At 67.9% G+C, this 25215-nt stretch overlaps 4 protein-coding genes across 5 annotated transcripts; 1 reads left to right on the top strand and 3 right to left on the bottom strand.

Moving 5' to 3' along the window:
* Positions 1-1750: 1750 nt before the first annotated feature.
* LOC134522649 (balbiani ring protein 3-like) lies at positions 1751-8208 on the bottom strand. The gene is made up of 15 exons (XM_063350474.1): positions 8010-8208; positions 6325-6474; positions 5718-5987; positions 5467-5607; positions 4911-5042; positions 4626-4748; positions 4216-4359; positions 3924-4070; positions 3555-3704; positions 3316-3462; positions 3113-3232; positions 2870-3007; positions 2435-2569; positions 2202-2336; positions 1751-1886 (listed from the first exon to the last, which is right to left on the bottom strand). The coding sequence occupies exons 1-15, from the start codon at positions 8086-8088 to the stop codon at positions 1876-1878; spliced, it is 2022 nt and encodes a 673-aa protein (XP_063206544.1). The 5' UTR covers positions 8089-8208; the 3' UTR covers positions 1751-1875.
* Positions 8209-9244: 1036 nt separating this feature from the next.
* WFDC3 (WAP four-disulfide core domain 3) lies at positions 9245-11282 on the bottom strand. Its single transcript, XM_063350324.1, has 5 exons — positions 11189-11282; positions 10918-11061; positions 9986-10144; positions 9538-9681; positions 9245-9337 (listed from the first exon to the last, which is right to left on the bottom strand). Exons 1-5 carry the CDS (start codon positions 11274-11276, stop codon positions 9327-9329), a joined length of 546 nt encoding a protein of 181 aa, XP_063206394.1. The 5' UTR covers positions 11277-11282; the 3' UTR covers positions 9245-9326.
* Positions 11283-13018: 1736 nt separating this feature from the next.
* On the bottom strand, positions 13019-18981 carry LOC134522599 (WAP four-disulfide core domain protein 2-like). 2 transcript variants are annotated; one of them, XM_063350370.1, is made up of 5 exons: positions 18777-18884; positions 15015-18252; positions 14596-14730; positions 13316-13468; positions 13019-13225 (listed from the first exon to the last, which is right to left on the bottom strand). In XM_063350370.1, exons 2-4 carry the CDS (start codon positions 15100-15102, stop codon positions 13317-13319), a joined length of 375 nt encoding a protein of 124 aa, XP_063206440.1. In that variant the 5' UTR covers positions 15103-18252; positions 18777-18884; the 3' UTR covers positions 13019-13225; position 13316. The 2 variants fall into 2 exon arrangements, with proteins under 2 accessions (XP_063206440.1, XP_063206439.1); XM_063350369.1 differs by lacking the exons at positions 13019-13225; positions 15015-18252 and having other exon boundaries at positions 13421-14730; positions 18777-18981.
* Positions 18982-21083: 2102 nt separating this feature from the next.
* On the top strand, positions 21084-23910 carry LOC134522493 (whey acidic protein-like). Its single transcript, XM_063350209.1, has 5 exons — positions 21084-21329; positions 21718-21858; positions 22219-22359; positions 22446-22838; positions 23688-23910. The coding sequence occupies exons 1-5, from the start codon at positions 21233-21235 to the stop codon at positions 23702-23704; spliced, it is 789 nt and encodes a 262-aa protein (XP_063206279.1). The 5' UTR covers positions 21084-21232; the 3' UTR covers positions 23705-23910.
* The last annotated feature ends 1305 nt before the right edge of the window (positions 23911-25215 follow it).

Genomic DNA, 25215 nt, shown 5'->3' with positions numbered 1-25215 from the left:
CATGTCCCGGGGACAGGGATGCTCCAGGTGCTGCTGCCGCCCGGTGCTCCCCGCTCCTCTGCGTGGTGCCGGGCATCCATGGGGACATGGGTCACGGGCAAGTGAGGTCCAGCCTTGGGGTGCTGGGGGGCTGCTCAGCCCCTTGCTCTGCAGCCATCCCCAGCGTCCCGGCCGCTGTGTCCCGCAGTGAAGCCCGGGTACTGCTACCACATCCCGGAGGTGGAGAACCCGCTGGACAACGACTGCGTCGCCTGCCGCAGGGACACCTCCTGCTCCCGCTGCACTGGTGATGCCGGCTGCCCTGGTGCCACCAAGTGCTGCCCCAGCAAATGCGGCTACACGTGCCAGGAGCCAGTGCTGGGTGAGGGCTCGGTGCCGCGGCGGTGGGGCTCTGGAGTGGTGGTGTGGTGAGAGCAGGGGCAGGCGACAGGAGGGGTGAGCCAAGGGAAGGGGGTTCCCTGAGGTGCCCCCAAGCTCTTTCCAGGTCCTGCAGACCACGGGTGCAGTGGGGCAGCACCTGGGCTGCTGGTGCGTGGGGCTGTGGGGCAGGCGGGCGCAGAATCGGCTGCCATCAGAAGGGTTCAGAGGTGAGAGGGGACCAGAGCTGTGCAGACTTCTCCGAGGGTCCTGGGAGCACCAAGCCCGGTGGTGTCCCCATCCTGTCCCTGGCTCAGCCTGTCCCCCTTGGACCATGCAGATTTCTGCTACCTGCCCTCTGTCTGTGGCAACTGCAAGGCGCTTTTCCGCCGCTTCTTCTTCAACGCCTCCAGCCAGCAGTGTGAGGAGTTCATCTACGGCGGCTGCGGCGGCAACAGGAACAACTTCGAGACCGAGGGCGAGTGCTTCCAGGCCTGCTCCCACGTCGGTAACTAGCCGTGTGCCGTGTGCCATGTGCTGCGGCCGGCGGCTGCTCCTGCCCCCGGCGATGCCCGGCCTGGCCCCGCTCCTGACCCCCCATCTCTCAGTTCCAGGTGCCCGGTAGCACTGACCCGGGGAGCGTGGTGGCCTCTGCACAGCCCCTGCCCAGGAGAAGCTGCTGTCGGTGGCCACATCCCTGTCCCTGCAGGGAGATATTCCTCATGGGGCTGGTGGCAACGAGCACTGCTGCCGGGGTGGCCATGCTGGGGGCTGTGGCTCGCCTGGGGATGCTTGCCAGCCCGAGGGCAGGGACGTGCACCCACAGCGACATGGCGTGGTGCCCGGATGGAGGAGCCCGACACTCCCCTGGGACTGTGACACTTCAATACAAGGACAGGTCCTGGGATGAGCACGTCTGGGTCTTGTCCTTCCTGCCCGTGCAGGCAGGAGCGGGCAGTGCCCGTCCCTTGGGGCCGTTCCCCCCTCGCTGGGGCCGGGCGATGGGTGCCTTCAGCAGCACCGCACGGCAGCCCAAGGGCTCGCCCCGGCCACCACCCCACACTCCCACTGCCTCTGGATGAGCTCCCAGCCCCGGCTCTGCCCTCAAGCTGCTGACGTGACCCGGCTGGGAGCTAAAGTGACCAAATGGAGGAGGAACGGCCCCCGCCTCGATGGACGCCTGGGGTGGTGCCCGTCCCGCAGCCTGCCCCTGGCCCTGCGGGTCTGTGTCTGCACCACCTCGCTGGCCCCGTGGCACCGACCCCAGCCTTGGCAGGACCATCGGGACCATCCCTGACAAGTTGTGGAGATACCAGGGCTGCTCTGGGTGCATGACGGGCCATCCCAGGGCCTGTTGGGGCCAGCCTGGCACTGCCGAGACTCGGGGGTGGCTGGAGGTGGCCACGCACGTGCTTTATTGCTGGAGGTGGTGGGGAGGGAACAGGCCAGCTGGGGCCCGTGACCACCCCGTGTCCCCTAACAAAGGTGTTTTCCTGCCACGGAGGAGCTGCTCTCCCATCACACAGCGTCTGAAAAGGAGGACATGCTTTTAGGGAGCCCTGAGGCTGCAGGAACGTGGGACTGGTGGCCAAGGTTGCAGCCAAGGATGGTCATTTCTGGCGAGAGCTTCATCCCACCCCATGTCCCTTCAGGTCCCCTCGTCCCGAAGGTGTATCTCTGCCCAGAGCAGAGCGATGGGGCAGCAGCAGGAGCCGGCCCTGCAGCGATGCTGAGCCAGGAGCGCACCGAGGGCTGTGCCCTTCACGCAGGTCTGGCTGGCACCCCACATGTCCCAGTGCCAGCCCCAGTGCCAGCCCAAGCTCAGTGGCCCTGGGCCCCCTTACCACCAGGCACTCGCGTGCAGACGTGGCCGCAGCCGTTGCTGCAGCACTTGTGGCCCCAGGGACACTCCTCGTCGAGGCTGCACAGGTCCAGGCACGTCCCGCGGCTGCTGGGGACGGGGCACGCTCCCTCTCTCCCTGCAAGGCAGAGCACCCCGCCATGGGGCACCCAACTTGGGGCACCCCACGGCTCCTGGGGCAACGCCTGGGTCCTGGCTGGCTGAGCTGCATCTCACCTCCAGGGACGTCCATGCAGATGCGGCTGCAGCCGGTGCGGGTACATCTCTGTCCCCAGAGACACTGCGAGTCGGCCTCGCACTCCTCCCTGCACTGCTTGGCACCGTGCCGTGGCACAACTGCAGCGTCACGCTCTGCGGGCGAGAGAGGACAGCTGAGACCGTGCATGCTCATCACTTGCATGGGAAGAGGGGGAGATGTGGAAAGAAGGACGGGGCAGATCACATCCCTGGAGCCAGAAGGGGCAGGACCCCATGGGCACAGCCACCTCGGCAGCCCCTGGCACGGGTCTCCAGTGTGGCGACGGTGGGGGTCCTCGTTAGGGAGGGAGGGCCAGGATGTCCCTGCGGGGTCAGTGCCAGGGGGACCCTGGGCTCTGTCCCCGCGGGGCTCAGCTGGGCAGGGGGACTCTCATCCTGGCACAAGGGACTGACCTTGCAGCGAGGCCGGCATGCAGACGTGGCCGCAGCCATTGCTGCAGCACTTGTGGCCCCAGGGACACTCCTCGTCGAAACTGCACAGGTCCAGGCACGTCCCCCCCTCCCTGGGGACGGGGCACACCCCCACTCTGCCTGCAAGACAAGCACTCGGCTGGGGGGGACCGGCTGGGAGCACCCCTCCATGGGGCACCCTGGGGCGGCTCTGCACAGCTCCTGGGGGGCCTGGCTGGCTCTCACCTCCGGGGATGTCCATGCAGACGCGTCCGCAGCCGGTGCTCGTGCACCTCTGTCCCCGGGGACACTGCGAGTCGGCCTCGCACTCTTCTGTGCACCGGCTGCCAGCCCTGTCCTGACTGTCTGCAGGGGCACAGTGACCTGCTGTCACCTGGCCGCCCTGCGGAGCTGGTGGCTGGCTCCCCCCGAGACCCTGCTTCCACTACCTCTGGGCACGGCCATGCACTCCCAGCCGCAGCCGGTGTCGCAGCACTTCTCCTCGCGCTGGCAGACACTGTCATCCAGGCACTGGCTCCTGCGCCTGCGCCGCGGGTCCCAGCACGGCTCTGCCCGGGGGCACTCCCCGGGGTGCTCTGTGGGAGGGAGCACCCGGGAGAGGACACAGGGTCCCAGCCCTGCTCGGGCACCGCTGCCCCGTGCCAGTGGCCGGGCTGCCCGTGCTCACCTCGGGCAGGACGGGTGCAGTGCATGGCGCAGCCGGAGAAGCAGCACTTCTCCTGCCGGGGACAGTCCCTGTCGTGGGTGCAGGAATCCTCCTCCACACACAGCTCCGGCGTCTGCCGCGGCCTCACCTTTGGGCACTTGCCGGGTTTGTCTGAGAAGGGCGGGAAGGGGCAGCAGGGGCAGGGGCAAGCACCCCCCCAGCGCTGCAGGCACTTGCCTTACCTGGAGCCTTGGGGCACCCTGACGGCTGCACCCCAAAGGGTCTGAGTGCCTGCCCTGAGGCAGCACTGCCCCACATCCAGCCCCGCGGGAGGTTTGCCAGTGTGCCCGACAGTGTGCGGCACCTCCATCCCAGTGACTGTCCCCTCACCTTGTTCGGGGGCCGAGCATGCATGGCCACATCTGCTCCTGCAGCACTTCTCAGCCCCCGGGCACTGCCAGTCCCCAGTGCAGGCAGTGCCACATGGGGCCGCGGTGGTCAGTGTCCCCTCGGCCAAGGGACAGATGCCTGGTTTCTCTGGGGGGCAGGAGGCAGTGGGGCTGGGGATGTGGGGGATGACAGCGGGTCTCCCTTGCCCAGACCCACAGCTCCCAGAGCTGAGGGGGACACCCCTGCCCGCTCCTTCCCTGCCCTGCCCGCTGTGGGACTGAGTGGCTCGCACCTCGGGACGGAGGCAGGCAGACATAGTCACAGCCGTGCAGGCAGCACTTCTCCTTGCCGGGGCACTCGGCATCATGCTGGCACCAGGCTCTGCAGTCATAGCTGGGGAACAGCCCAGCGCGGGTCGGGCAGAAGCCGGCTTTCCCTGCAGGACACGGTGCTGGGTGGCTGTGGTGCCCCCGGGGTGGCTGTGCAGACCCACACCACAGTCCAGCCGCCCCCACGCAGCCCCCTTGGCACCACAGGCCCAGGGACACTGGGCACCGCAGCATGGCTCTGCCCCTGGCAGCGCTGCGGCATCTCCTCCCGTGGGGAACCTGGGGCTGGCACCAGACCCCTCAGCCAAGGGGCACGGGGGCTGCGGAGAGGAGCCCCATGGCTCTCTGGACTCAGCCGCTCTCCGTGTCCCACCTTGGTGCTCAGCACTGCACAACCCCGCGCACCGGCCGCCACAGCATGTCTCCCCACCGCTGCAGTCCCTGTTGCTCCAGCACCTCGTCCCCTCCTGCCAGGCTGGCGTGGCTGTGGGGGTCCCTGTGAGGCAGATGGCTTGCAGCTGCACATGGTGCCAGGGACGCCAGCAAGGACCAGGACACATCTGTCCCCTCTGTCAATCCTGCGCTCCCACCCAGCCCCGCTCTGTGCGGGGGGGCAGCTCGGCAGCAGGGACTTCAAGGCGGCTCCTGCCCCCCTCACCTCGGCTGTGTGTGTGGCACTCCTGGCTGCACCGCTGGTGACAGCACACCTGGGACGGGGGACAGTCCTGGTCCTGACGGCACCTCTGCTGGTGGTGCGGCTGCGGGGTGGCTGGGACAGGGCTGGTGTCCTCTGTGCCGCGGAGCAGGGCCCGGCCGGCGGTGTCAGCAGGGGGGAGGTGAGAGTGGGAGGGTGGCCTCCCTGCAGGGTGGTCTCGCTGCCCCCTCCCCATCCCAGTGCCCACCTGGGAGCCACACGCTGGGTCCCCACCCTGGTCCCTCTCTGCCTGTTGTGGGTAATACCCCGGTGGCACCGCAGCCCCGAGCACCGCGTCCCCCTGTGCAGGCAATGCACAGGGAACAGCAGCGAGAAGCTGGGGACAGGCAGTGTCTCTCCTGCCAACCCCGACAGAGCCCACCCCAGCGAGCCCAGAGCGAGGGGGCCTCCATTGTGCCACGGCTCTGTGCCTCAGGCTGGCCATGGCCCCGTGGCATCACCCCTGGTCCCCAAGCCACAGCTCGGCCCGCGCTGCCTGTCCCGTCCCATCCTGTCTCACCAGCCGGGGCTGCCGGCACGCACTGGCGGCCACAGCTGCTGTTGCAGCATTTCTGCGCGTCGGGGCAGTCGCTGTCACCTCGGCATCGCTCCTGGCACAGCCCTGGCTGCGCCACAGGGCACTCCCCGGGTTTGGGCTGATCTGGTGGAGCAGAGCAGGCGTGAGGCTTCAGCATTCCCAATGGACTGCCCTGCCTGCCCGGGGGCTCCCCGGCCACTTGCTGTGGCCCATGTGTCGGTGCTGGGGTTTACCGATGTAGGGGAAGTGGTGCGTGGCCACCGCGGTGGCCTGTGGCGGTGGGGTGGTGGCAGATGTCCATGGCACAGAGGAGCTCTGCGGTGACCCTGGCTCTCCCGCTGGCCCAATGGGGGCCTTACCCTGCACCGGCTCCAGGCAGGCAGGGCCACAGCCCAGCGGGCAGCACTTCTGCGCTCCCAGGCAGTCCTTGTCCTCCAGGCAGGGGAAGGAGCAGGGGTAAAAGAGCCCCTCGGGGGCTGCCTCCGGGCAGGCACCGGGTTTCTCTGCAACACCGAGCGGTGTGGGGCCAAGAGGTGAGGCTGCACCAGCAGCATCCCAGGAGAGTGACGGGAAGTCCCCCCAGGCGGGACCCTGCTGCCTGCCCCTCTCTGTACCCCTCCATGTGCCCCATCCCGGACCCTCTCCACGTGCCCCATCCTGGACCCTCTCCACGCGCCCCATCCTGGACCCTCTCCATGCGCCCCATCCCAGCCTTGGGAGCTGCGGGCAGGAGGCTGCCAGCAGCCCACAGAGAGCTGCTCTGTGGCGATGGGGACGGCACAAGGATGGGGACTGTCCTGGGACAGAGGTGGTGCCAGGGGCTGTGCCGCGGTGCCGTACCTTCTGCTGGGGGGGTGCAGCGGAGCCGGCACTCCCGGGGGCAGCACTTGTGCCCGCCAGGGCAGCTGGAGTCGTTGGTGCAGAGTGGGGGCTCCAGGCGCAGGCAGCGCGTGAAGTCCCGTGGGCACCTCCCCGGCTTCTCCGGATCCCCTGCAGTGGGACGGCGGCATCAGGGCAGCACCAGGTGGTAAAGCTCCATCCGCCGGGGAGCGGAGCATGGGTCCCCGCTTATGGGGACAGGGGACCGGAGAGGGGAGCGTAGCCTCGGGGGGCAGGGTCCTGGCAGGAACTCAGCTCATGCTGACCCTCCCTTGCTGGCGTGGCAGTGCCCGGCTGATGGCAATGCCTGGGGCTGCCAGGCAGAGCCTGGGGTGCGGGCAGCCCCGTGGCAGGAGAGGGACTGGTTGGAGTGGGGCTGGAGCCTCCCCTGCGCCACGGCCCCGGGGCTGCCGTACCCCACACCGAGACCTGCACGGCACAGCATGGCACGGCACAGGGCTGTGCATGCCCTCACAAGGCAGCGAGTGCCACAGGTAGTGCCACTGGCCCTGTCAGGGAGAAGCCAGCACCGAGGCGGCACCAGCTGGAGGTCAGGATCCGTCCCTGAGCATCCTGCTGTCCCGAGCATCCTCACTGCAAGCAGCGTGCTCCTCGCCGCTGCCTCCTGCTCTTCTTCCTCCTCCTCCTCCTGCTGGCACCCTATGCTCCTCTTGGCTGGGAAAATTGGGACAGCCCTGCCTTTGGCACAGGCGAGCTCCAGCTGGAGCTGGCACCTGTGCCTGGCTCCTGCCCACCCAGGTGGGAGACGCTGAGGGAGCAGCAGTTTCCGCAAACACCCCTTGCCGGCTCCTGGCGGGGCCGCGCTGTTTGGGCTGCAAACAGAGACGCTGCCGGGAGGTTTCACTCCAAACAGCAGCTGTTTGGTTAAAACAAAGAAGGAACCCGGCTGGTGTCTTGGGGCAGAGCAGCTGCAGCTGGGCACAACCGCCCCCGGCGTCGCCCCCACAGTGGGGGGGCCCTGGCAGCGGGGGCCCAGGCCCCTCTGCTGGGGTTTGGGTCCATCTCCGTGGTAGGAAGCCACATGCAGGAGCGGGGAAGGGATGGGAGGTGTGAGGAGCAGAGCCCAGACACTGCAAGGGTGCAAGTGCGGGGGGGTCCGTGCACCCCTGCACCCCTGCACAACCCCTGCCAACCTCTGACAGCACCCTCCTTGCTCCCGCCTTCGCCGTGCAGCCCCCGCTCTGCCCAGAGACGACTCCTCGGCGCTGGGCCAGGCGCTGGGCTCTGTGGGCACAGACAGCCCAGAGCCAGGTCTGCCCATGTCGGTGCGGGGGTGCCCGGGGAGGCCGGGAGGGCTCCTGCCATGTGGAGCACCCCTGGGTGCTGATGGCTGCTGGGCACGCAGGGTGCAGGGGGTGTGCGTGGGGGTGTGCGTGAGGGGCACACACATGTGTCCGTGCAGCCCGGGGTGGGAGCGGGCTCCCCGAGGCAGCGGGGCTGCGGCACGGCACTGCAGCCAGCTGGGACACCATCCCCACCAGCATGTGCCAAGCAATGCCAGCATGTGCCGGGCAGGGACAGAGGGCGACATGGCAGGGGCACAGGGTGGGGGGTGGCGGAGTGCAAGGAGCTGGCCCCAGGATGCCTGTGCCGGGCGCCTGCCAGGTTTGCCTGCCAGTACTCACCACGTTTCTCCTCCGGTGCAGTGCCCGGCTCTGCCCTGAGGACGAGGAACCCCAGGAGGAGGAAAACCCCTGACCACATGGTGCTGCTGGGGATGTCGCGCGTGTCCAGAGCTGAGCTGGGGCCGCGTTTAATGTCTCTGCTGGGGGTGCCCAGGGTGAGGGGGCAGCTGTAGCCAGGCTGCTGGCCGTGGCAGACTGGCCGTGCCGCAGGCAGGAGGGGCAGGAGGAGCAGGAGGAGGGGCAGTTCCCAGAACCTACCGGCGCCCCGCCAGCCATCGCGCTTATCTCCAGCTGAGCCATGCTTTCGGGTCAGGATGACCCGTGGGGCCGGGGAGGGCAGCTGGGGTCAAGCAGGTGCTGTCCCCCATGGCACACAGCCCTGTCCCTGCCACAGCTGGCTGTGACCCGCTGCCTGGGTTTCCGTCCAGCCCCGCTTGTCCCTCTCCTCCTTGGGGTGGGAGCCATGGACAGACCCCATGGCTTGTCCCTGGTGCAGCAGTGGGAGCAGCTGGTGGGGCTCTGCCACCACGGTGCTGCCCGGCACCATGAGGTGGGAGAGGTGTCCCAGCACGGTGATGGGGCTGAGCTGGGACCAGGGAGCAAGCGGGTCCTGCCGTGGCTCCTGGCACGTGGGCGCTGCTCCCTGCCCCCTTCCCATGACTGCTTTTCCAACCAGGTTTTCACACTTTGGGATGCAAATGAGCCCTTCCTCTGTGCAAGGAATCTGAGGGAACTGGTTTCTGCACTCCCATCCATGACTGCCAAGGGGACATTGGGATGATCACCATGGGGAGATGGTGGCTGGAGGGCACCCGCATGGAAACGGGAACCTCCCCCTGCCTCAGGGCAGCACCTGCCTGCAGGAAGGGCTGCTGGACGCCTGCCTGCACCTCCCTGCCTGTGCACAGCCCAGGGCTGCCTGCGCCTCCCGGGGAACCCGCAGCAGAGCAGAGGGGTGGCGAGCCAGAGCAGAAGGCAGCCATGTGCTGGTTTATTCTATTTCAGTGCTGTAAAGTGGCCGGAGCTGATGGGGATGCAGGGATTTTCCTCCATGCCCGGGCTGCCGGGAGCGTTGGCCTGGAGTGGGGTGGTGCAGGCAGTGCGCAGCCCTCAGCAGTGTGGCTGGAAGGAGCTGGGGGTGCCGACGACCTTGTCCAGGACCCATCACAGTGATGCTGGTGACCTCTCGCCGGCGGTGCACAGGATCTGGAACATGGATGGGTGCAGGGGTCTTGCTCACCCACAGGGGTGCGACAGCAGCAGGGTGGGGGGCAGCCCCAAAATCGCAGCTCCCAGCGTAGCCCTTCCCAGCCAGGGCTAGGCCGTGCCTGGAAGAGATGGACGAGGTGGTCAGCGCAGGATGAGCGCTCCTGCTCCAAGGGACGGGTGCCCTGGGGGTGTCCCCACGCTGGCACCCACCAGCCTCCCTTTGTCCCCTCCAGGCTGGACCTGCTGCAGTGGCAAGACCTGCATGGTGCCTCGGGGCTGCTAGGACCCAGGAGGTGGCAGGCTTGGGGGGGGTTCTTACCCCGCAGCGGGGGGACGCACGCCCGGCCGCAGTCCTGCAGGCAGCACTTCTGGCCGGGGGGACAATCCTTGTCCTGCAGGCAAAGGAGGAGGCACTCGGCCGCCCGGTCACCATCAGCCACGGCGGGACAGAGCCCAGGCCGTGCTGGCACATGCAGAGAGACGGAAGGGTGGGGGGCTCACTCCCTGTGCGTGGGACACCCCTGCGGGGTGGGGGAGCTGCCCTGCCCTCAGGGGGTGAGCCCCTCGCCCAGCTCCTGCCCCATGGGGACACCAGCTGGGTCTCTGCACCCTCATCGCCCCTTAGGAGGGTCGCAGCGAGGGGTAGCACCTGGGGAGGGTGGGCACAGCCAAAGGGGTGATGGCCCTGGCTGGGGGGGCTCAGCCTGGGACGGGGCAGGGTGAGGATGCGGGGGGGTCTCGGCCCCACAGGGCGCCGGTGGCTTTACCCTTAGTGGGTGGTTTGCAGACGTGGCCACAGCCGGTGGTGCAGCATTTCGCAAGCCTGGGGCAGTCACCATCGGTGTCACACAGCTCCAGGCAGGGTCCCACGGAGCCCCGCAGCACCACAGGGCACACGCCGGGCTTTGCTGCGGCACGGCGGCTCCCTGGTGACGATGGAGACAGCGGCTAGGCCAGGATCCTGCTTCCCCCAGCCCCACTCCTGGCACGGCCTCAGTCTCCAGCCTGTCCCCATCCTGCCCTCATCCTGCCCCTGTCCTGCCCCTTATCCTGCCCCCCATACTGCCCCCCATCCTCTCTTCCAGAGCCCATTGCTGGCCTCGGCCGCCAGCCTCACACCCACACCAGTCTGACCCAGTGAGACCAGTCACAACAGCACGTGGGATGCCAGCTGGCAGCTGGAGCACTGAGGGACAACCCTGGCCACTGTCCTCGCCAGCACCCAGCCTGAGTGGGGTGCAGGATGGGGGTGTCAGGAAGGGGGTGCAGGATGGGGGTGGCAGGATGGGGTGCAGCCCCTCACCCGCTTGGGGACATCACCTACCCGGCATGGAGGAGCTGGGCATGGTGATCCCTGGACCCCAAGGACCTGCTCCTGCGTGGGGGCTCGGGAGGGGGCCAGGGCTGTCCCTGTGGGTGGCACCGTGAGCTGTAGCCAGTGGCACATGCTCCCAGGGGCCTGGACGGCTGCCACCGGTTGCACACTCGGCCAGGCACAGCCTCTGGGGCTTGTCCGGCGGCACGGCCAGGCACACGCCTGGCTCTGCAGGGATGGAGCCGTGCCACCGCCAGCACAGCTGCGGGGCAGCTGTGGGGTGGCTGTGGGGCAGCCGTGGGCAGTGCCGGGGGTGCACTTGCTTGGGCAGGGAGATGCAGGTCTGGCGAGCCTGGCCCCATAGGAGGGATGGTGGGGCTGTACCTGTGTCCGGGGGGACGCAGGCCAGCCCGCAGCCGGAGAAGCAGCACTTGCGGCTCCCGGGGCAGTCCCGGTCATCGGCGCAGCGGTTGGGGCAGGCAGCGGCGCTCCTCCGGGCGTGCTTCCATGGGCAGAGGCCAGGTTTGGCTGGAGGGGAGGGGAGGCTGGGGCTCGGCGTGGAGCTGGCCTGGCACCACGGCACCTGCATCTCCCCCACAGAGCAATGGCAGGGTGGCACCGCCAGCCCAGCATGGGGACACCCAGGCCACCTTACCTGGCTCGGCACGCATGCAGCGGGCACAGCAGCCACGGGTGCAGCACTTCTCCCCGGGGCTGCATGCCGTATCGTTGCGGCAGCTCATCCTGCAGCTCTGCCCACCGGCGCTGACAGCACGGGAGCAGTAGCCCGGGTTCTCTGCAGGGGGAGATGCTTCAGTGCAGCCACATGTCCAGGGAGCAGGGCTCGCACCAGGGTCGCCCGATATGGGTACCGACCCCCGCCTGCATCCCACCCACCACCCTGTCCCCACGCTGGCATCTCTCGAGGGGAGCCAGTGGTACCTGTGGTGGGGAGGAGGCAGGTCCTGACCTGCCCGCTCTGGCAGCACTTCTCGGCGCCGGGACAGCTGTGGTCGGAGATGCAGTACAGCCTGGGGGGGCGCAGGGACCTGCTCCCCACCGCTGGGCACTCACCCGCTTTGTGAGGGACAGGCAGGATGGTGGGGGGCCGGCGTCCCCACGGGGCCTGGTGCGGTGCCTGGGTGACCATGGGGACGGTGCCCTGGTCCCCAGCGTGGTGCTGCCGGGCCGGGGTGGGCAGCAGCTCCACAAACAGCACCAGGAGCACCAGGAGGAGGGTGCGCTCGCCCGGCATTGTGCTGCTGTCAGAGGGCTCTGCTGCCGGGCTCGCCAGCTGGGATTTAAACCCTGCTGGGGTGGGGGCAGCCGAGCTGAGCTGCACCTTCCCACGGCAGCACCATGTCGGGACCGTGGGAGCGCCAGGCACGAACAATCCCGCTCAGGGGAGACTCCCGGGATAGTGCTGGGCTCGTGGCCCACAGCTAATGCATCCTCCGCAGTGTGCCCTTTCCAGGTCACTGGTGACCTGCAAGCAGCTGGGCTGGGGGCACGGACAGTGCTCCCGGAGCCCCACTGCCTGCACTCCCCAATGGTGAGCAGGGATGGGACACGGGGGAGGAGTGTCCTGTCCCCCGTCCTCAGTGTCCACCTGGTCCTGCCCCGGGAGTGTTGCTGGTTGCCTCCCAGCACACATGGAGCAGGGAGAGCTGCTGCAGAGAGCCGTGGCGCTGAGCTGGGGTGCACCAGCCTGCACCCACGCCGCTGGGAAAGGGGGAACTAGCACCGGGCATGGGGCTCTGCAGGGTAGGGTGTGCAAGGCTCACTCTGCCCCAGGGGAGAGCTGTGCTCTGTCCCCTGCCAAAGGCGGGGGCTTTGGGTGTGCTGCCCCCTCAAAGGCATGTGGGACTGCTTTCTCTGGTCCCAGCGGCTGGAGCTGGAGTGGGGCAGGTCTGGGAGGGCCACGGCACCAGGAGCCCTGTGGGGAGCAGGAGGTGTCAGGGAGAGCAGGGCAGGAGGAGCAGGAGCACGGTCCAGCTCTGAGCAGGCAGGGGACAGGGATGGGGCAGGAGGCTGTGGGCTTCACTGCCCGTGGCTGCTTTGGGCTCCTGCCATGGGCTACGTGCCACTGCTGGGCTGGGATTGTGCAGGGCAGGAGGGGGTTTGGGCGATGCTCGTGCAATGGCACACGCCGTCAGCCTCCCTGTCCCCTGGCCATTGCGGAGCAGAGAGCAGCTCTGCTTCACTGGGACACAGAGGCGGCTGCGCCACGATGGACCCGCTCTGAGCGCGTCTGCACACAGGTGGAGGAGCTGGTGTGCCGGGACAGCCAGGATGTGGGGCCATGGGGCAGCCCTGGGCAGGGGCACAGGCTGGGGACCCTTAGAGGCACGGTGCAGCCAGTCGGTGCTCGCGCTTGTGTGCAGCCAGGCGGCACCGGCACCAACACCAGCACCAGTGCCCGGGAGCAGGCAGAGCGGCTGCCTGGCTGGGAGCACAGTGGGACAGAGAGGCGGCCATGAACGTGTCAGGGAGAGGCTGCTTTATTGGTGAGAGTGTGGGGGGCTGTGGCGCACCCCGAGCAGGGGACCCCGGAGAGGAAGCTGAGGCTGAAGGCTCCGAACCAGGAGCATGGTCAGGCCAGGGGGGACGGTGCGGGGCCGGGGCCTGGGTGTGCGGGACTCGCATCAGGCAGCAGCTTCCCTGTGGATGGGCTGGCAGGAGGCGGCTGTACCTGCAGAGGGAGCAGAGGGCTGTGAGTGGGACAGGCGCACCATGCCGTGGGTGCCATGGGCTCCCTGGGGTCGGCGGGTGCCCAACTGACCTCAGTGGAGGGGCGTCACGCAGGAGACCTTGCCGCAGCCATTCCTGCAGCACTTCTGGTTCCCGGAGCAGTTGGAGTCCGTCTTGCACTGGTTTGTGCAGACGCCCAGCATGGGGATCCCCGGACTGACGGGTGGGCAGGTGCCGGGCTTCTCTGCAAAGGCAAAGGGACACAGCGTGAGACCCACAGGCCCTGGCGCAAGGGGCAGGGCCAGCCCTGCAGCTCCCAGAGCCATGGGCATGGCCCTGTCCCCTGTCTGACATGGAGGAGAGATCCCTTTGCCAGCTGGCCGCTCCCCTGCCCCGTGGCTCTGACTGTTGGCACTCTTGCCAGCCTGACACGATGGGGACATGTCAGGGAGGCCACGTGGTGTGGTGGTCCCCTGCGGTCCCTGTGTTCAGCCTCTCGCTCAGGGGTGCGTGGCTAGCACAGGACACGCAGCCGCGGCACGCAGCCCCAGTGGCAGCCTCGGCTTTCTCTCACAGCTGCCACAAAGAGCCCCGTCCGTGCACTTGTGGCGCGTGGGGTCAGCTCAGGGTATGGGGCACATGTCTCCCAGACAGCCTGTGCCCCAGCTGCGTGGGGCCCTGCCCTGCCATCCTGCTGCCTGCCACCGATGCTGGGCTCCCCGCTGTCCTCTGCTCTGGCACAGCCAGGCCAGTTCTGTCCCTGTAGGCGGCGACGAAGGTACAGCAGCCTCTGGTTCACATCCACGTTTGTGGCTGGAGATCCCAAATCCTGTGCCTGCCTATCCAGGCTGCTCTCTGGCAGGACCGTCGTGAGGAGCGTACTCGGCTGGGAGGCTGTGGGGCCATGTCCGGCACAGGGCCAGGGATGACGCCATTGGGAGACTCATCCCAGGTGCGGAGTCGGGAGGCAGGACAGTGCCCATGTCCCAGGCTGGAGGCTGCTTGTGACGAGGCTGAGCAGGCAGCAAGGGCAGTGTAGACCCCTGCCCTCTGCACCCGTCCCAGCGTTGTTCGGAGGTGTCTGCTCAACCCCCATGTCACTGGGAGAAGGAAGGGATGAGCATGGCCCCGGCAAGCCTGGGTGGAGGGTGCACCATGCTGGGAGGCTACCCCACAGGAGCATACCCAGACCCCACCAGCTCCCCATCCAGCCCCCAGTAACCGCACTGCAGCTGGACACGCAAGGGGTGCCCAGCCCCGTGACCGCTACCGCGCTCCGGAGCACCGGTGCCACCGGCTGGGACGTGTTGTCGGCTAGCAGCAGCGGGGCCGGCTCCGGGCAGCGGGGCCAGGAGCAGGAGGGAGTGTTACCGTCGGGATTCTGACAGGCCTTTCCGCAGGCTGCCGGGCAGCACTTGAGGGTGCTCTCGCAGTCGCCATCAGACTGGCACCCCACCGTGCAGTTCACTGCTTCCATCGCTGGGTCCGGGCACACGCCGGCTTTCGCTGCAAGGCAAAGGCGGAGGGCGTGGGTGGGTGCCGGGGCTGCCGGCCCCGCGGCAGGGCGAGGGCTGCCGTCCCGAGGCGGGAGATGCTCCTGCCAGTCCCAGGGCTGGGTCCGGGGATGCTGCTGAGCCCAGCCGTGCCAGGCGCCGGCTGGCTCTCGGCCCCGGCCCCCACCCCAGCAGGCCCTGGGGCTGGGAGTGATGCTGGCTGCTCGCCCGGGGCGTGCCGAGCCGAGCCGAGCCGTGCCGTGGCCGTGCCGTGCCGAGACGTGCGCTCATACTCACTGGTGACATTCTGGGCGGATGCTGGAGGCAGCTCTGCCCAGAGAGCCAGGAGCCCTGCCAGGACGAGCACGCTGCGGGCCTTGGGCATGGTGCGGGTGCCGGTGCTGCGCCTACGGGGCCGCCTGGCCGGCCTTTAAGCTCTTCTCCAGGTGGGGCCGGCGGGCGGGAGGGCTCGGCCTTCCGGGTGGCTCCCAAGGGCCGGGCAGGGCCAGGCTCCCCCTTCGTGCTTGCACAACCCGAGTATCAGGTATCTGCCGCTCCTGGCTGCCGACCAGGAAGGGGGAGCCTCGAGGAGACCGGGCGGCCACGCCGAAAACTTGCCTGGCAGGAACAGCAGCCAGCCACCACTGGCCGCGGCCCCCGTGGGCCGCACGCCGGACCCCAGCCAGTCCCAGACCCTCAGGTGGCCGGAGCTGCCATGGCCCCGCGCGGGGCTCAGCCACCGCAGGCCGTGGGGATGTGGCTGGTACGGCTAGCAGGGAGCGTGGCAGGCACCAGGGATAGGACACGATCCATCCCTGCCACCGCCGTGGCCACGGTCAGAAGCTCAAGGGGAGCCCCCAGCCTGGGCCGCTGATGCCCAGAGGCTGGGATATGCTGGCAGCGCAGCCTGGGGCTGCGGCTCGGCAGTGGCTGCCGCTCGCCCAGCTCCTGCTCCAGCCTCTTGTTCCCCTCCAGCTCTCGCTCCTCGACTGAAGGGCCCTCCAGGCTGCCTGTGCCTCTGGGCAGGCGCCCGCCCCGGGGCTCCCCTGCGCCTCCCCTGCAACCTCGGGAGCTCCTTCTGCCCGGCCGTGGCCTCGTCCTGTGGCCCCTGCCATCCTCACAGCCTCCAACAGCCCCAGGGATGCGTCCCGGACCAGCCGGCAGTGCCGGTTGGGCGAGTGGCTGGCAGGGAGCGAGCTGCCGGCATGGTCTGGCTGCGTGCCCGGTGCTCTGCGGCATGGCGGTGCTGGGGGCCATACGACCCCAGACCCCCTCAGCCTGGCGGCTGTCGGGATACCCCTCCTGCGGCACATGCGCCGCCCTCCGGCGGGCCGGGATGCTCCGTGGTGCCTGGCAGCGTCGAGCTGGGGTTTGTTTGGATAGGCCCAGCCGGCTGAGCAGCACAGATCACCCAGCGCAGCTGCCCTGCTCTCATCAGCATTTGCCGCTCTGCCAGTTCCCATCTCCTCCGCAGGCGCTGCCGACGGTGGCTGTAATTCCGTGGGGCTGCCGACAGAAGGGGAGCAGCCCAGCACGCTGGCGGCGGAACCTGAGGACCCCAGCCCCTTTGCTCGTGGCTCCCAGTTTGGGCTCAGTGCCTTGGGTTTTTTGGCTGCCATTGCGATAAGGGTCCCTCTGCACGGTGCTGGTGCTGCCCAGCCGGGTCACAGGTTGGACCCCTCTGCTGGGAGGCAATCCCAGAGCATCCCAGCTCCCCGGGTCCCACCCAGGGCACAGTCACAGGCTGAGCCTCTCCTGCTTGGGGAGGAGGGCGAGACCTGCCCTGTCTCCAGTGAGGATGTGCCCTTGTCACTGGCAGAGGCTCCAGGGGCAGCCCCAGCTCCAGGCTGGAGCATCCCGCAGCCCCGCATGAGCCGGGGGTGCCAGGGGCCGGGGACACAGTCCCTGCCCTGAGTCACGAGCCAGTGTCTGCTCTGCCGGGATCCGTCTCCAAGTAATTTAACCCCACAGTCAACAATGCAGCACAGAGCAGGGTGGCAGTAAATCAGTAACTGTTTGCCTTTGCCTGCAGCTCCCTCCCCGCCGCGGGTGTTTATGCAGTAACAGGAGCCAGTGCGGATGGCCCAGCCGCCTGCCCAGCCACTGCTCCGCGCTTCACCGCTGTTGGCAGTGAGGTCCGACGCGTGGGGACAGGGGACAGGCCTGGGGCAGCGGGGAGAGCAGCAGGGCAGTGGCAGGAAGAGCGGCAGGGCAGTCCTCGTCCATGCTCCCTCCAGACTGGGGTGCTCGGTAGCTGGGTGCCAGGGAGCTGCCGGGGAAGCTGCCAGGACCTGGCCATGCTTGGGCTGACCAGGATGATCCTACTCTGCCCATGTGGCCAGGCCCTGCTGGGGACAGTGCTTCGGGCAGCCGAGCTGGGCTGGTGTTTCCAGCCCAGGGCCAACACTGGGACTCTCTGGATAAAGGCGGTCCTGTTGCAGCCCAGAGGCCACCATGCCAGCGCTGGGGCACGCTGTTTCAATGGCCGGGGTGGGATGGGGGTGGTAATGTGGCTGCTGCAGGTGTGGGTGTGGGCTGGGCGGTGTGAGCACTTCCCTCCAGGACGGAGGTGAGGGATCTATGCTGTCCCTGCCTGTCTGCACAAGGACAGAGCCCACCTAGACCCAGCAGTGGCACCCCTGGAACGGCAGTGCTGCTGCCAGTCCAATGCTGCCCGCCCAGTGGTGCTGTCCCCACTGCCACGGCAGGGGCTGCCCCAATGTCCCACCATGACTGAGCTGTTCCTCCTGTGCCAGCATTTGCCCTTGAGAGTTATTGCCCTGGTCTGACCCTGTAATTGCTCTGCCCCGACCCTGTAATTGCTCTGCCCCAGCGTGTGGGATGACCTTGGTGCCGACAGTGAGCAGCCAGAGCTGGGAGGCTGCGAGAGTGAATGCCAGCAGCTGGGCTGCACCGGAGCAGCTGGATGGGACCAGACAGGAGCCCAGAAACGGGCTCATGGCAGGAGACAAAGGGGAAACTATGGAGGAAGGCGAGAGCTGCGGGGAGCAGCGTGGGCGTTGGTGGGTTTGCCCAAGGTTGTGCCTTGGCCCTGGCATGCCCGGCTGGCTGCCAAGTGGCCGATCCACTGGCCCTGCTGCCAGCACGTTCTGTCCCTCTCCAGCTGCTCTGGCCAGTGGCTGAGCCAGGCTCCAGCCCGTGCAGTCGGCATTGCTTTCCGGGAGACAGAAATGCTTTGGCTCCCGTCTACAATGCGTGGCATTTGGGATGCTGCCGTCCCCACACTGGCTCTGCCAGGTCCTTCCTTGACAGAGGCCGAGGATGGCCGTGGGGAGCACAGGGGTCTGCCGGTGCAGCCGGGGGCAGCCATCCCTGTGCCAAAGCACATCCCGGGTGAGGATCCTGGCTGGGATCGGCAGCCCCAATCCCAATCCCCAGGCCTCTTCCCTGCAGCATCCCTGGGTGGCAGTGCCTGCCGCTGCTGAGCTCCGTCACGCTGGATGCACCCAAGCCCTGTGGGTGACCGCGGCTCCTTCATGGCAGCAGGGAAGGTGCTGGAGTCACGTCTCCCTGCCTGCCATGGGAGGGCGGTCAATGATTAAAAGGAGAGTGTTGCTGGGCCAGGCAATGTGCCCCCGCAGCCGGTATGGAGCAGGGAAAGCAGGGGACGGTGATAGAGAGGGACACCCCTTTCTCTGGGAGACATCGTGCCCCAGCAATCATCAGCTCAGGGTCCCCATGCTGTGTGCGTGGGCTGGCAGCTGAAGGCCGGTGCCCATAGGCAGGGCTCCCACCACATTGCCACGTCCTGCTGCTGCCACCAAGCCCTCCCCGCCTGCCCGTGCTGCCCGCACGGCACAGACCTCGGTGGCCCCTCTCCATGCTGCAGACCCAGAGCCTCACAACTCGATGGCAATGTGTGGCCTGGGCCACCCCAGCCCATCATGGGGTACCCTGGGGCCAAGGATGTGTCTGGCTTTGTGCCGGTGTGATCGGTCTCACCTGCTGGTCCCATGCAGGACCCCCCAGCCCAAGCCAGCCCCGCAGCGTCCCAAAAGCCGGTGGGATGCAGACGCCCCATGCCCCTCAAGCACTCACCCGTACCCCTGGCAGCCGCAATGGCTGGCTGCAGCTGGGCACACAGGGCGAGGATGCCCATGAGCAAAATGCCAGCGGTCTTCATGGTGCTCCCTGTGGGTGCCGGATGGCCAGCACGGGTCGGCGGGGGTTTATATCCCCGTGGGACTGGGGAGGGGCCACTGCACACATAACCTTCGGGTACCGAAACTCTTGTTGCGTTTCACAGTTGTGCCCGAGGCAGTGACAGCCCCACGACGTGTTGTTGCCTGAGAAATCATTTACCACGGCCCCGTTCCAGCCCCAGCAGCCAGGCTACAGCTAGGGTGGGGACGTCAGCACCCAACAGCACCCTCCCCGGGGGAAAGGGAGACGTGGGCCATGGGCCAGGGCCACCCCAGTGGCCATGGGGAGCCCAGAGGAATGGGTTGGAGTTCTCTGGCTTGGAAAGAGAAGGACAAAGGGAAGACTTGCACTTCCCGAGTGGCTAAAAGGGTGCAGATAGGACTTTCTTCCCGTGGCTGCAGGTGCCGGGGGAGACCCGCAGGCGAGGGGCAGAGGGTGGGCAGTCTCCCCGCTGAGCTGTGGGACTCAATACTGCAGATGTCAAGCACTGTCCAGGTGTGACAAGTGATTAGACGAATTTACAGGACAGGAACCCAGGGAGGAATGAGCAGGTGGATGCTCCCCTGGGGTGGTGGCCATCCTGGCAGGGTGACACAGGAGCGTTCTGGGAGGGAGCAGCTGGGGGGTTCTGTCCACAGCCATGCCCACTCTGGAGACCCGGTGCCTGCCTGCCCTGGTGCCCGCATCCTGCTGTGTCTGCCCGCGGAGCCGTGGGTGACAGCTGGCTGGATCCCCACGGGCGAGCATGGCCTCAGGGGGAGCAGAGCGTGGGAAGCCTGTGCGACGTGCCAGGCTGGGCGCACCCGCTGCCCCGCGCCGTGCACCGAGCACCATTCCTCTGCAGGGACAGACGGGTGGCTGGTTCTGTCACATCAGCCGGCTGCAGACGCATCCCGGCAGACGGGTGCCCCAGCGGGGTCAGCACCAGGGCTGCCTTTCACCCCGCCATGCACCGGGACCGGCGAGAGGCAGCTCTAGATGGGGTGGGGAAGCCCAAGGTTAACATTGCGGGGAGGTTGCAGAGAGCTCAGCGCAGCCAAGCGTGCGAAGGGTGACGGTGCCGAGGGTGAGGTGTGCTCTGTGCCCGTGGGAACCCCGCGGCACTGCTGCTGCCGCGCCCCGAGACTCTGCCGAGAGAGGCCTTTGCTCCCTGCTCACCATCCCACGCGGTGCGGGGGGAACGGCTGGGGGCTGCATCCCTGTCGGGGGTGCGCTGTGGTACCTCTCGCTGCTGAATTGCAGCCATGCTGGTACAGCCACCAAATGGCAAAGGGCACAGGCAGGTGCTGCCAACAGGTTGAGCAGAAGCAGCCGGGGGGGCTGGCAGGGCTGTAGCAAGGCAAGTGAGGCAGCCCATGGCCGTGGTGGGCAGAGAGGGGCAGGATCTAGGTGTTTGAGGGGGTGGTGGAAGGGGCTGGTCCTCCACCGGTGCTGGAGATTTGGAGAACGGCCTCAGCCGGTGTCCTGGTGTGCGGGGGGAGGTGGCTCCCTGCCTGTGGGTTTGTCACAAGGCCAGCCCAACTGGAAACAGGCGTCTTTGTGCTGAAGCTGACGTGACCTCTGTGGTCTCATATGGGGTTTTACAGCTCAACGATCATATTTCCCGGCTTGGAAATTCCTGTTTGCGTCATCTTGGCTCCAAGTGGCCAAATGCACTTGTTGCTACAGAAACTCTGGGTGTGAAATAAAGGGAACCTTTAGCAAGAAAGGTGGGTGTGAAAGCAGCCCTGTCCCCAGTTTATGTGCATAGGGTCCCTCTGAGTGACATTTTTGCCTCGACGTGGCATGTGCCACTATGCCATGGTGGTGATGCCCGGAGTCACCAGCCTTTGGCTGGCGCTGGCAGCTCCTCACTCTGGGGCCTTCGGCCTCGCGCCCTTCCTCCCCCAGCTGCCGCACGGCGGTGTGAAGCCTGGCGTGTCTTCCCGAAACTGCCCCAGCCGTGGGGAACACCACCCTCAGCCTGTGCAGCCCCCTTTCTGCCTGCAGCCCCCTCCCTTCCTGCAGCCCCCGCCTGCCTGCAGCCCCCTCCCTGCTGCGCCGTGCTGGTGCCGGGGCTGGGGCTGCGCAGCCCCCCCTTGTGCCCCCGCCTGCCGTGTCTCGCAGCTGCGTGGGCGCCGTGGGCTGCGGGGGCCGACCGCGGCGCAGCATCCCGAGCGGCGGCCGGCAGAGGAGGCTGTTGCTCCATCAGAGCGGGCCGGGCCGGGTCGGGGAGCGGAGCCGGGCTCCGCCGGGCTCGGGGAGCCCCTTCCCCGGAGGCGGGGACGGGCGCGGGGGCTGCCCCAGCCCGGGCCGTGCCCCGGGCTCCCGGGCTGTACTTAAGGGGCCGCTGGCGGCGAGGGTGCAGCGCCATGAAGCCGGGTCTGTTCCTGCCGCTGCTGCTGCTGCTGCTGGCCCCCTCGGGCCCCCCCGGCTTCTGCCGGGCGGCCTCGGGGCACCGCCTGCCAGGTGAGCCCCGGCCCGGGGGTACCTTTGAGCTCGGCCCCGCTCCCCGCCACCGACCCGGTGTCCCCTCGCCCCTCTGGTGGGGGATGTCACGGCCTCCGAGTTGGGACATCCCGCCGGGACACCCCGCGGTCCCCGCTGCTGCGGAGCCCGCACCCGAGCGGCAGGGCTGGACCCCCCCGGGGGGCTGGGGAGGTGTGTCCCCCATCCCGCCACCACCGCCGGCAGCTCCCGAGGCGCCGGGCGGCCCCGCGGGCTCTGGAAGCGGCGGGTCCCCGCTGCCGGGGCAGGGCAGGTCCCGGCCGTGCCACCCGCGACGAGGGGGGCCCTGCCCAGGCTCGGGAGGGAAGGTCTCTGCCCGCTCACTGTAACCCCCTGCCCGCCCTCCCAGGGAAGCACGGAGAGTGTCCCCGGCCCAGCAGGTTCCCCACGAGGCCCTGCGACAACTTCTGCTCCACGGACGACGACTGCCCGGGCAGCGAGCGCTGCTGCAGCACCGGCTGCGGACGGGAGTGTCGGCTCCCCGTGGGAGGTGAGGGGGTCCCTTCGTCCCCCAGCAGCCCTGAACGAGCCCGTGCTCTGCCCTCCAAGGCACCTCGGGGAGCGGGTCCTGTAGCCCCGCCAGTCCCCGCACCCCGTCCTGGCATGTGGACAAGATGCCCTGGGTCTGGGGTCTTTCAAGCAGAGCCGTTGCCTGGGGGGTACATCACCCACAAGGGCCAGTGTGGGTGGCTCCTGCACCCACCCCCTGCTCTCAGCCCTCTGGTGCAGGGGGACAGGGGTGTCTGTTGCTCCCTGCCCGCAGGACCTGGGGGTGGGCACCCTGGGGGTGGGCCGCGCAGTGGGAGCGGGCAGGGGCTGGTGGGGCTCTGACCCTGCTGGCCACCCCCAGCCAAGAGGGGCTTCTGCCCACGGCTGGACCCTGGCATGATGACCATCTGCCTGGTGGAGTGTGGTGGAGACAGCAGCTGCCGAGGCAATGAGAAGTGCTGCCACATGGGCTGCCACATCCAGTGCAGGCAGCCGGTGCCAGGTAAGAGCAGCCGGGGGGCTCGGTGGGAGGGGGGCCGTGGCCAGCACAGACTCTGCCTGTGAGCTGGTGTCCTTTCCCACCCACAGCCAAACCGGGTGTCTGCCCCAAGAGGAGGGTGCTGCACACCTTCGCTCCCTGCACCAGCTCCTGCCAGGATGACACCGACTGTCCCCGCCGCGAGAAATGCTGCTTCACGGGCTGTGGCCTCGGCTGCCTGCCTCCAGACAGAGGCGCCACGGCCCTGCTCCTGCCCGCTGGCTGGGGCCACCAGCTAGGTTCTGCTGCCTCCAACAGTCCCATGTCCTCTGGTAACATCTGTCACCTCCCGCCCGTGCCTGGCCCGTGCAGGGGATTCTTCCTTCACTATGCCTACAACCCTGCCACGGGGACCTGCCAGCTGTTCATCTACAGCGGCTGTGGGGGCAACGCCAACAACTTCAAGACGGTGGAGGAGTGCCAGCAGGTCTGCCAGCAACTGGGTGAGAGGACTGAGCTGGACTGGGCCAGACTGGGCTGCCTCTGCCCGGGCAGAGGTGGGGGCCGGGCAGGGGGTGGGAGCGCAAAGCTGCATTGCCTGAAAATGGGCAGCCGGTCCCCTTGGAGCGAGGGCGGCCTCCCCGCAGCAGGGAGAGTGGCAGCATCCCACGCCTGGGCCTCAGCGTGTGGCATGGGGGCCTCTGGGCGTTTATGCAGGGTGATTTCAACAGCTCGCAGCTCCGTCCCGGGAGCTGGTGGTGTCTTTGGTCAGAATCAGGCAATGGTGTTAGTAATTGTAATTTTGCAGCCCGATTACCAAAGCAGGAAACCTGACCACCGAGGCACTCAGCCTGCGCGGCCAGGGGGAAGAGCCTGCTCTTGCCATTTCCCTTTCCACATCTCTGCTGAACACGTTTGGCACAGGGTGTGCATTTGGGAGAGCTGGCGGCTGGTGGAGCCGTGGTGACCTCCATGGGGGGACGGGGGGGCCAGCACCATGTGGCCATTCGCCTGGTTGTGACACTTGTTTCCGAGCAGAGCCGCAGGCGGTTGGGGCCGTTGGTGGTTGAGCAGCCGCCGCGGCCGCTCCGCTTCCCTGGCGTGGCAGTTGTATCTCCATGCAACTCCGGAACCACGATTGCTGCTCCCGGCTGTGCCACGTCCCTGGGGGTGTGGGCCAGGGGGAGCAGCCGGTGCCTGGGACTGGGGGCAGATGCTGGGAGAGGGTGAAGGCACCAGGGGAGAGTGCAGCAGCTGGTCTGGGGCCAGCTCTGCTCCCCAGTGCCAGCACCCCACTGCCTCCCCCCACCCTGCCCGCACCCCCCTCCTCACCGTCCCCTTTTGTCCCCCAGGGAGAGCCAAGGAGTGACCCCCAAGGAGAAGGTGGCAGTGGGGCATGGGCCCCTCTGTGGGGCCAGCAGCCGGGGGGCCGGTGTCTGCAATGGTGCTGGTTGCCGCACTCTGCCCCACGCAATAAAGCCGCCAGGACGCCTGGCTTGCAGCAGCCCAGTCTCCATCACCTCGCCTGACCCGCATCTCCGGCGTGCCAGCAGCTCCACATGCTGCCCAGCGCCTTCCCGCTTCCCAGTGCATTCACGTGCGCTGCAGCTGTGACCCCCAACCCCGGCTGAGCCCAGGGACCCCGTACCTGGTACGCATGGTGTGGGCTTGCTCGTGGTGGTGAGTGGCTCCAACTGGCCCCTGCCTCCTGGTTCTCAGCCCAGCCCCTCGCAGCAGGCAGCCAGTGCGGGGGCCCTGGTATGGCTGCACTGAGCCAGGCAGCACTGACCCCAGTGTGAAATGTTCCTCCTGGACATGTCCCGTTCCCTGGTCCATGGGGACCCTGTGGGGACGGCCCCATGGTACTGCCCTGGCCAAGCGCCCACAGCTACTCGCTCCCAGATCGATCCCAGGGGAGAGCACAGCTGGGGGATGAGGATGACGCTGCTGTGCCAGGGGTGGGACAGGCCTGCAAGCCAGGGACCTGCAGGTCTTCCCCAGAAACACCTCCTGTCTGCACTCATACCGTCTTATTAATTTGCTAATTAATGAGAGCCCAGAGAGGGGAGCGGGCTGTGGATGAGTGCGCTGCCTGCAGATGCTGGAGACATTCCCAGGACACAGAGTGCCCCAGTTTGCTCCGGGATAGCGGCACCTTCACAGCTGTCCCGCAGTGGGGACCCTCAGGCTGGGCTCGGGGGGTGGACAGAGCAGGGGGGAGTGCACTGGGTGCACCTCTGACCCCTCTGTGTCAGGTGTGGCAGCGACCAGACACAGGGGTGATGAATCACGGAGCGGCCGCAGGAGAGCCCTCGCTCTGGGCATCGCTCCGGGCATCACTAGGGAGGTGGTGCCGAACTGGTGGGTGATGCCCACCCACTCTGGCAGCATGTCGGTGCTACCGGCCCCCGGGGGACAGGTCTGGAGAGCTGGGGCTGGGGAGCAGGATTTGCCTCAGAGGTGGCATTTGCTTGAGGGGAACGGCAGCCTGATGGTGCCGTGGATGCTCCCTCCCCACACGCCGCTGGCTGTGGCCACTGGCAAGCTCTGCAGGCAGAGACAGCGAGGAACTTGAAACAGAAAAGATGAAAACCTCCTGAAAGTGCCGATTTATTATTCAGCTCCCTCCCCACCCGCTCCCGTGTGGCCCCGAGCTGGCGCTGCGGCTGCTGCCGAGATGAAAGTCCCCACGTGGGGCAGGCAGGGGGGGTGGCACCCCGTCCCCAGCACCCCATCCCCAGAGCCAGTGGGGACTGCGATCACTGCAGGGGGAGCTCAGGGAAGGGCTGCGGTGCGTGGCCCCAGGGCCATCCCCCAGCTCGGGGCGAGGAGGGTGCCCGTCCCAGGCAGGGTGCTGCCCACTCCAGCCCCCCGTCCCCC

The sequence above is a fragment of the Chroicocephalus ridibundus genome, chromosome 12 (assembly GCF_963924245.1).
Source record: "Chroicocephalus ridibundus chromosome 12, bChrRid1.1, whole genome shotgun sequence".
Classification (NCBI taxonomy): Eukaryota; Metazoa; Chordata; class Aves; order Charadriiformes; family Laridae; genus Chroicocephalus; species Chroicocephalus ridibundus.
Note: the sequence above shows the minus strand (reverse complement) of the source record. Positions and strands in the feature narration are given on the sequence as shown.

What these genes read in the sequence shown, in the direction of transcription:
- LOC134522649 (XM_063350474.1), bottom strand. Translation starts at nt 8,088, where the DNA reads ATGTGGTCAGGGGTTTTCCTCCTCCTGGGGTTCCTCGTCCTCAGGGCA. An exon ending in ATGCTCGGCCCCCGAACAAG is followed by an intron (nt 3,705 to 3,923) that starts GTGAGGGGACAG and finishes CGCCCTTCTCAG; the next exon opens with ACAAACCCGGCAAGTGCCCA. An exon ending in GTGCATGGCCGTGCCCAGAG is followed by an intron (nt 3,233 to 3,315) that starts GTAGTGGAAGCA and finishes GTGCCCCTGCAG; the next exon opens with ACAGTCAGGACAGGGCTGGC.
- WFDC3 (XM_063350324.1), bottom strand. Translation starts at nt 11,276, where the DNA reads ATGAGCTGCCGCAACGATACGGCATGCAGCCCCGGGGAGAAGTGCTGC. An exon ending in CTGCATGCGTGCCGAGCCAG is followed by an intron (nt 11,062 to 11,188) that starts GTAAGGTGGCCT and finishes CCTCCCCTCCAG; the next exon opens with CCAAACCTGGCCTCTGCCCA. An exon ending in CTGCGTCCCCCCGGACACAG is followed by an intron (nt 10,145 to 10,917) that starts GTACAGCCCCAC and finishes CATCGTCACCAG; the next exon opens with GGAGCCGCCGTGCCGCAGCA.
- LOC134522599 (XM_063350369.1), bottom strand. Translation starts at nt 18,861, where the DNA reads ATGAAGACCGCTGGCATTTTGCTCATGGGCATCCTCGCCCTGTGTGCC. An exon ending in TGCGGCTGCCAGGGGTACGG is followed by an intron (nt 14,731 to 18,776) that starts GTGAGTGCTTGA and finishes TTTGCCTTGCAG; the next exon opens with CGAAAGCCGGCGTGTGCCCG.
- LOC134522493 (XM_063350209.1), top strand. Translation starts at nt 21,233, where the DNA reads ATGAAGCCGGGTCTGTTCCTGCCGCTGCTGCTGCTGCTGCTGGCCCCC. An exon ending in GTGTCGGCTCCCCGTGGGAG is followed by an intron (nt 21,859 to 22,218) that starts GTGAGGGGGTCC and finishes GGCCACCCCCAG; the next exon opens with CCAAGAGGGGCTTCTGCCCA. An exon ending in GTGCAGGCAGCCGGTGCCAG is followed by an intron (nt 22,360 to 22,445) that starts GTAAGAGCAGCC and finishes TCCCACCCACAG; the next exon opens with CCAAACCGGGTGTCTGCCCC.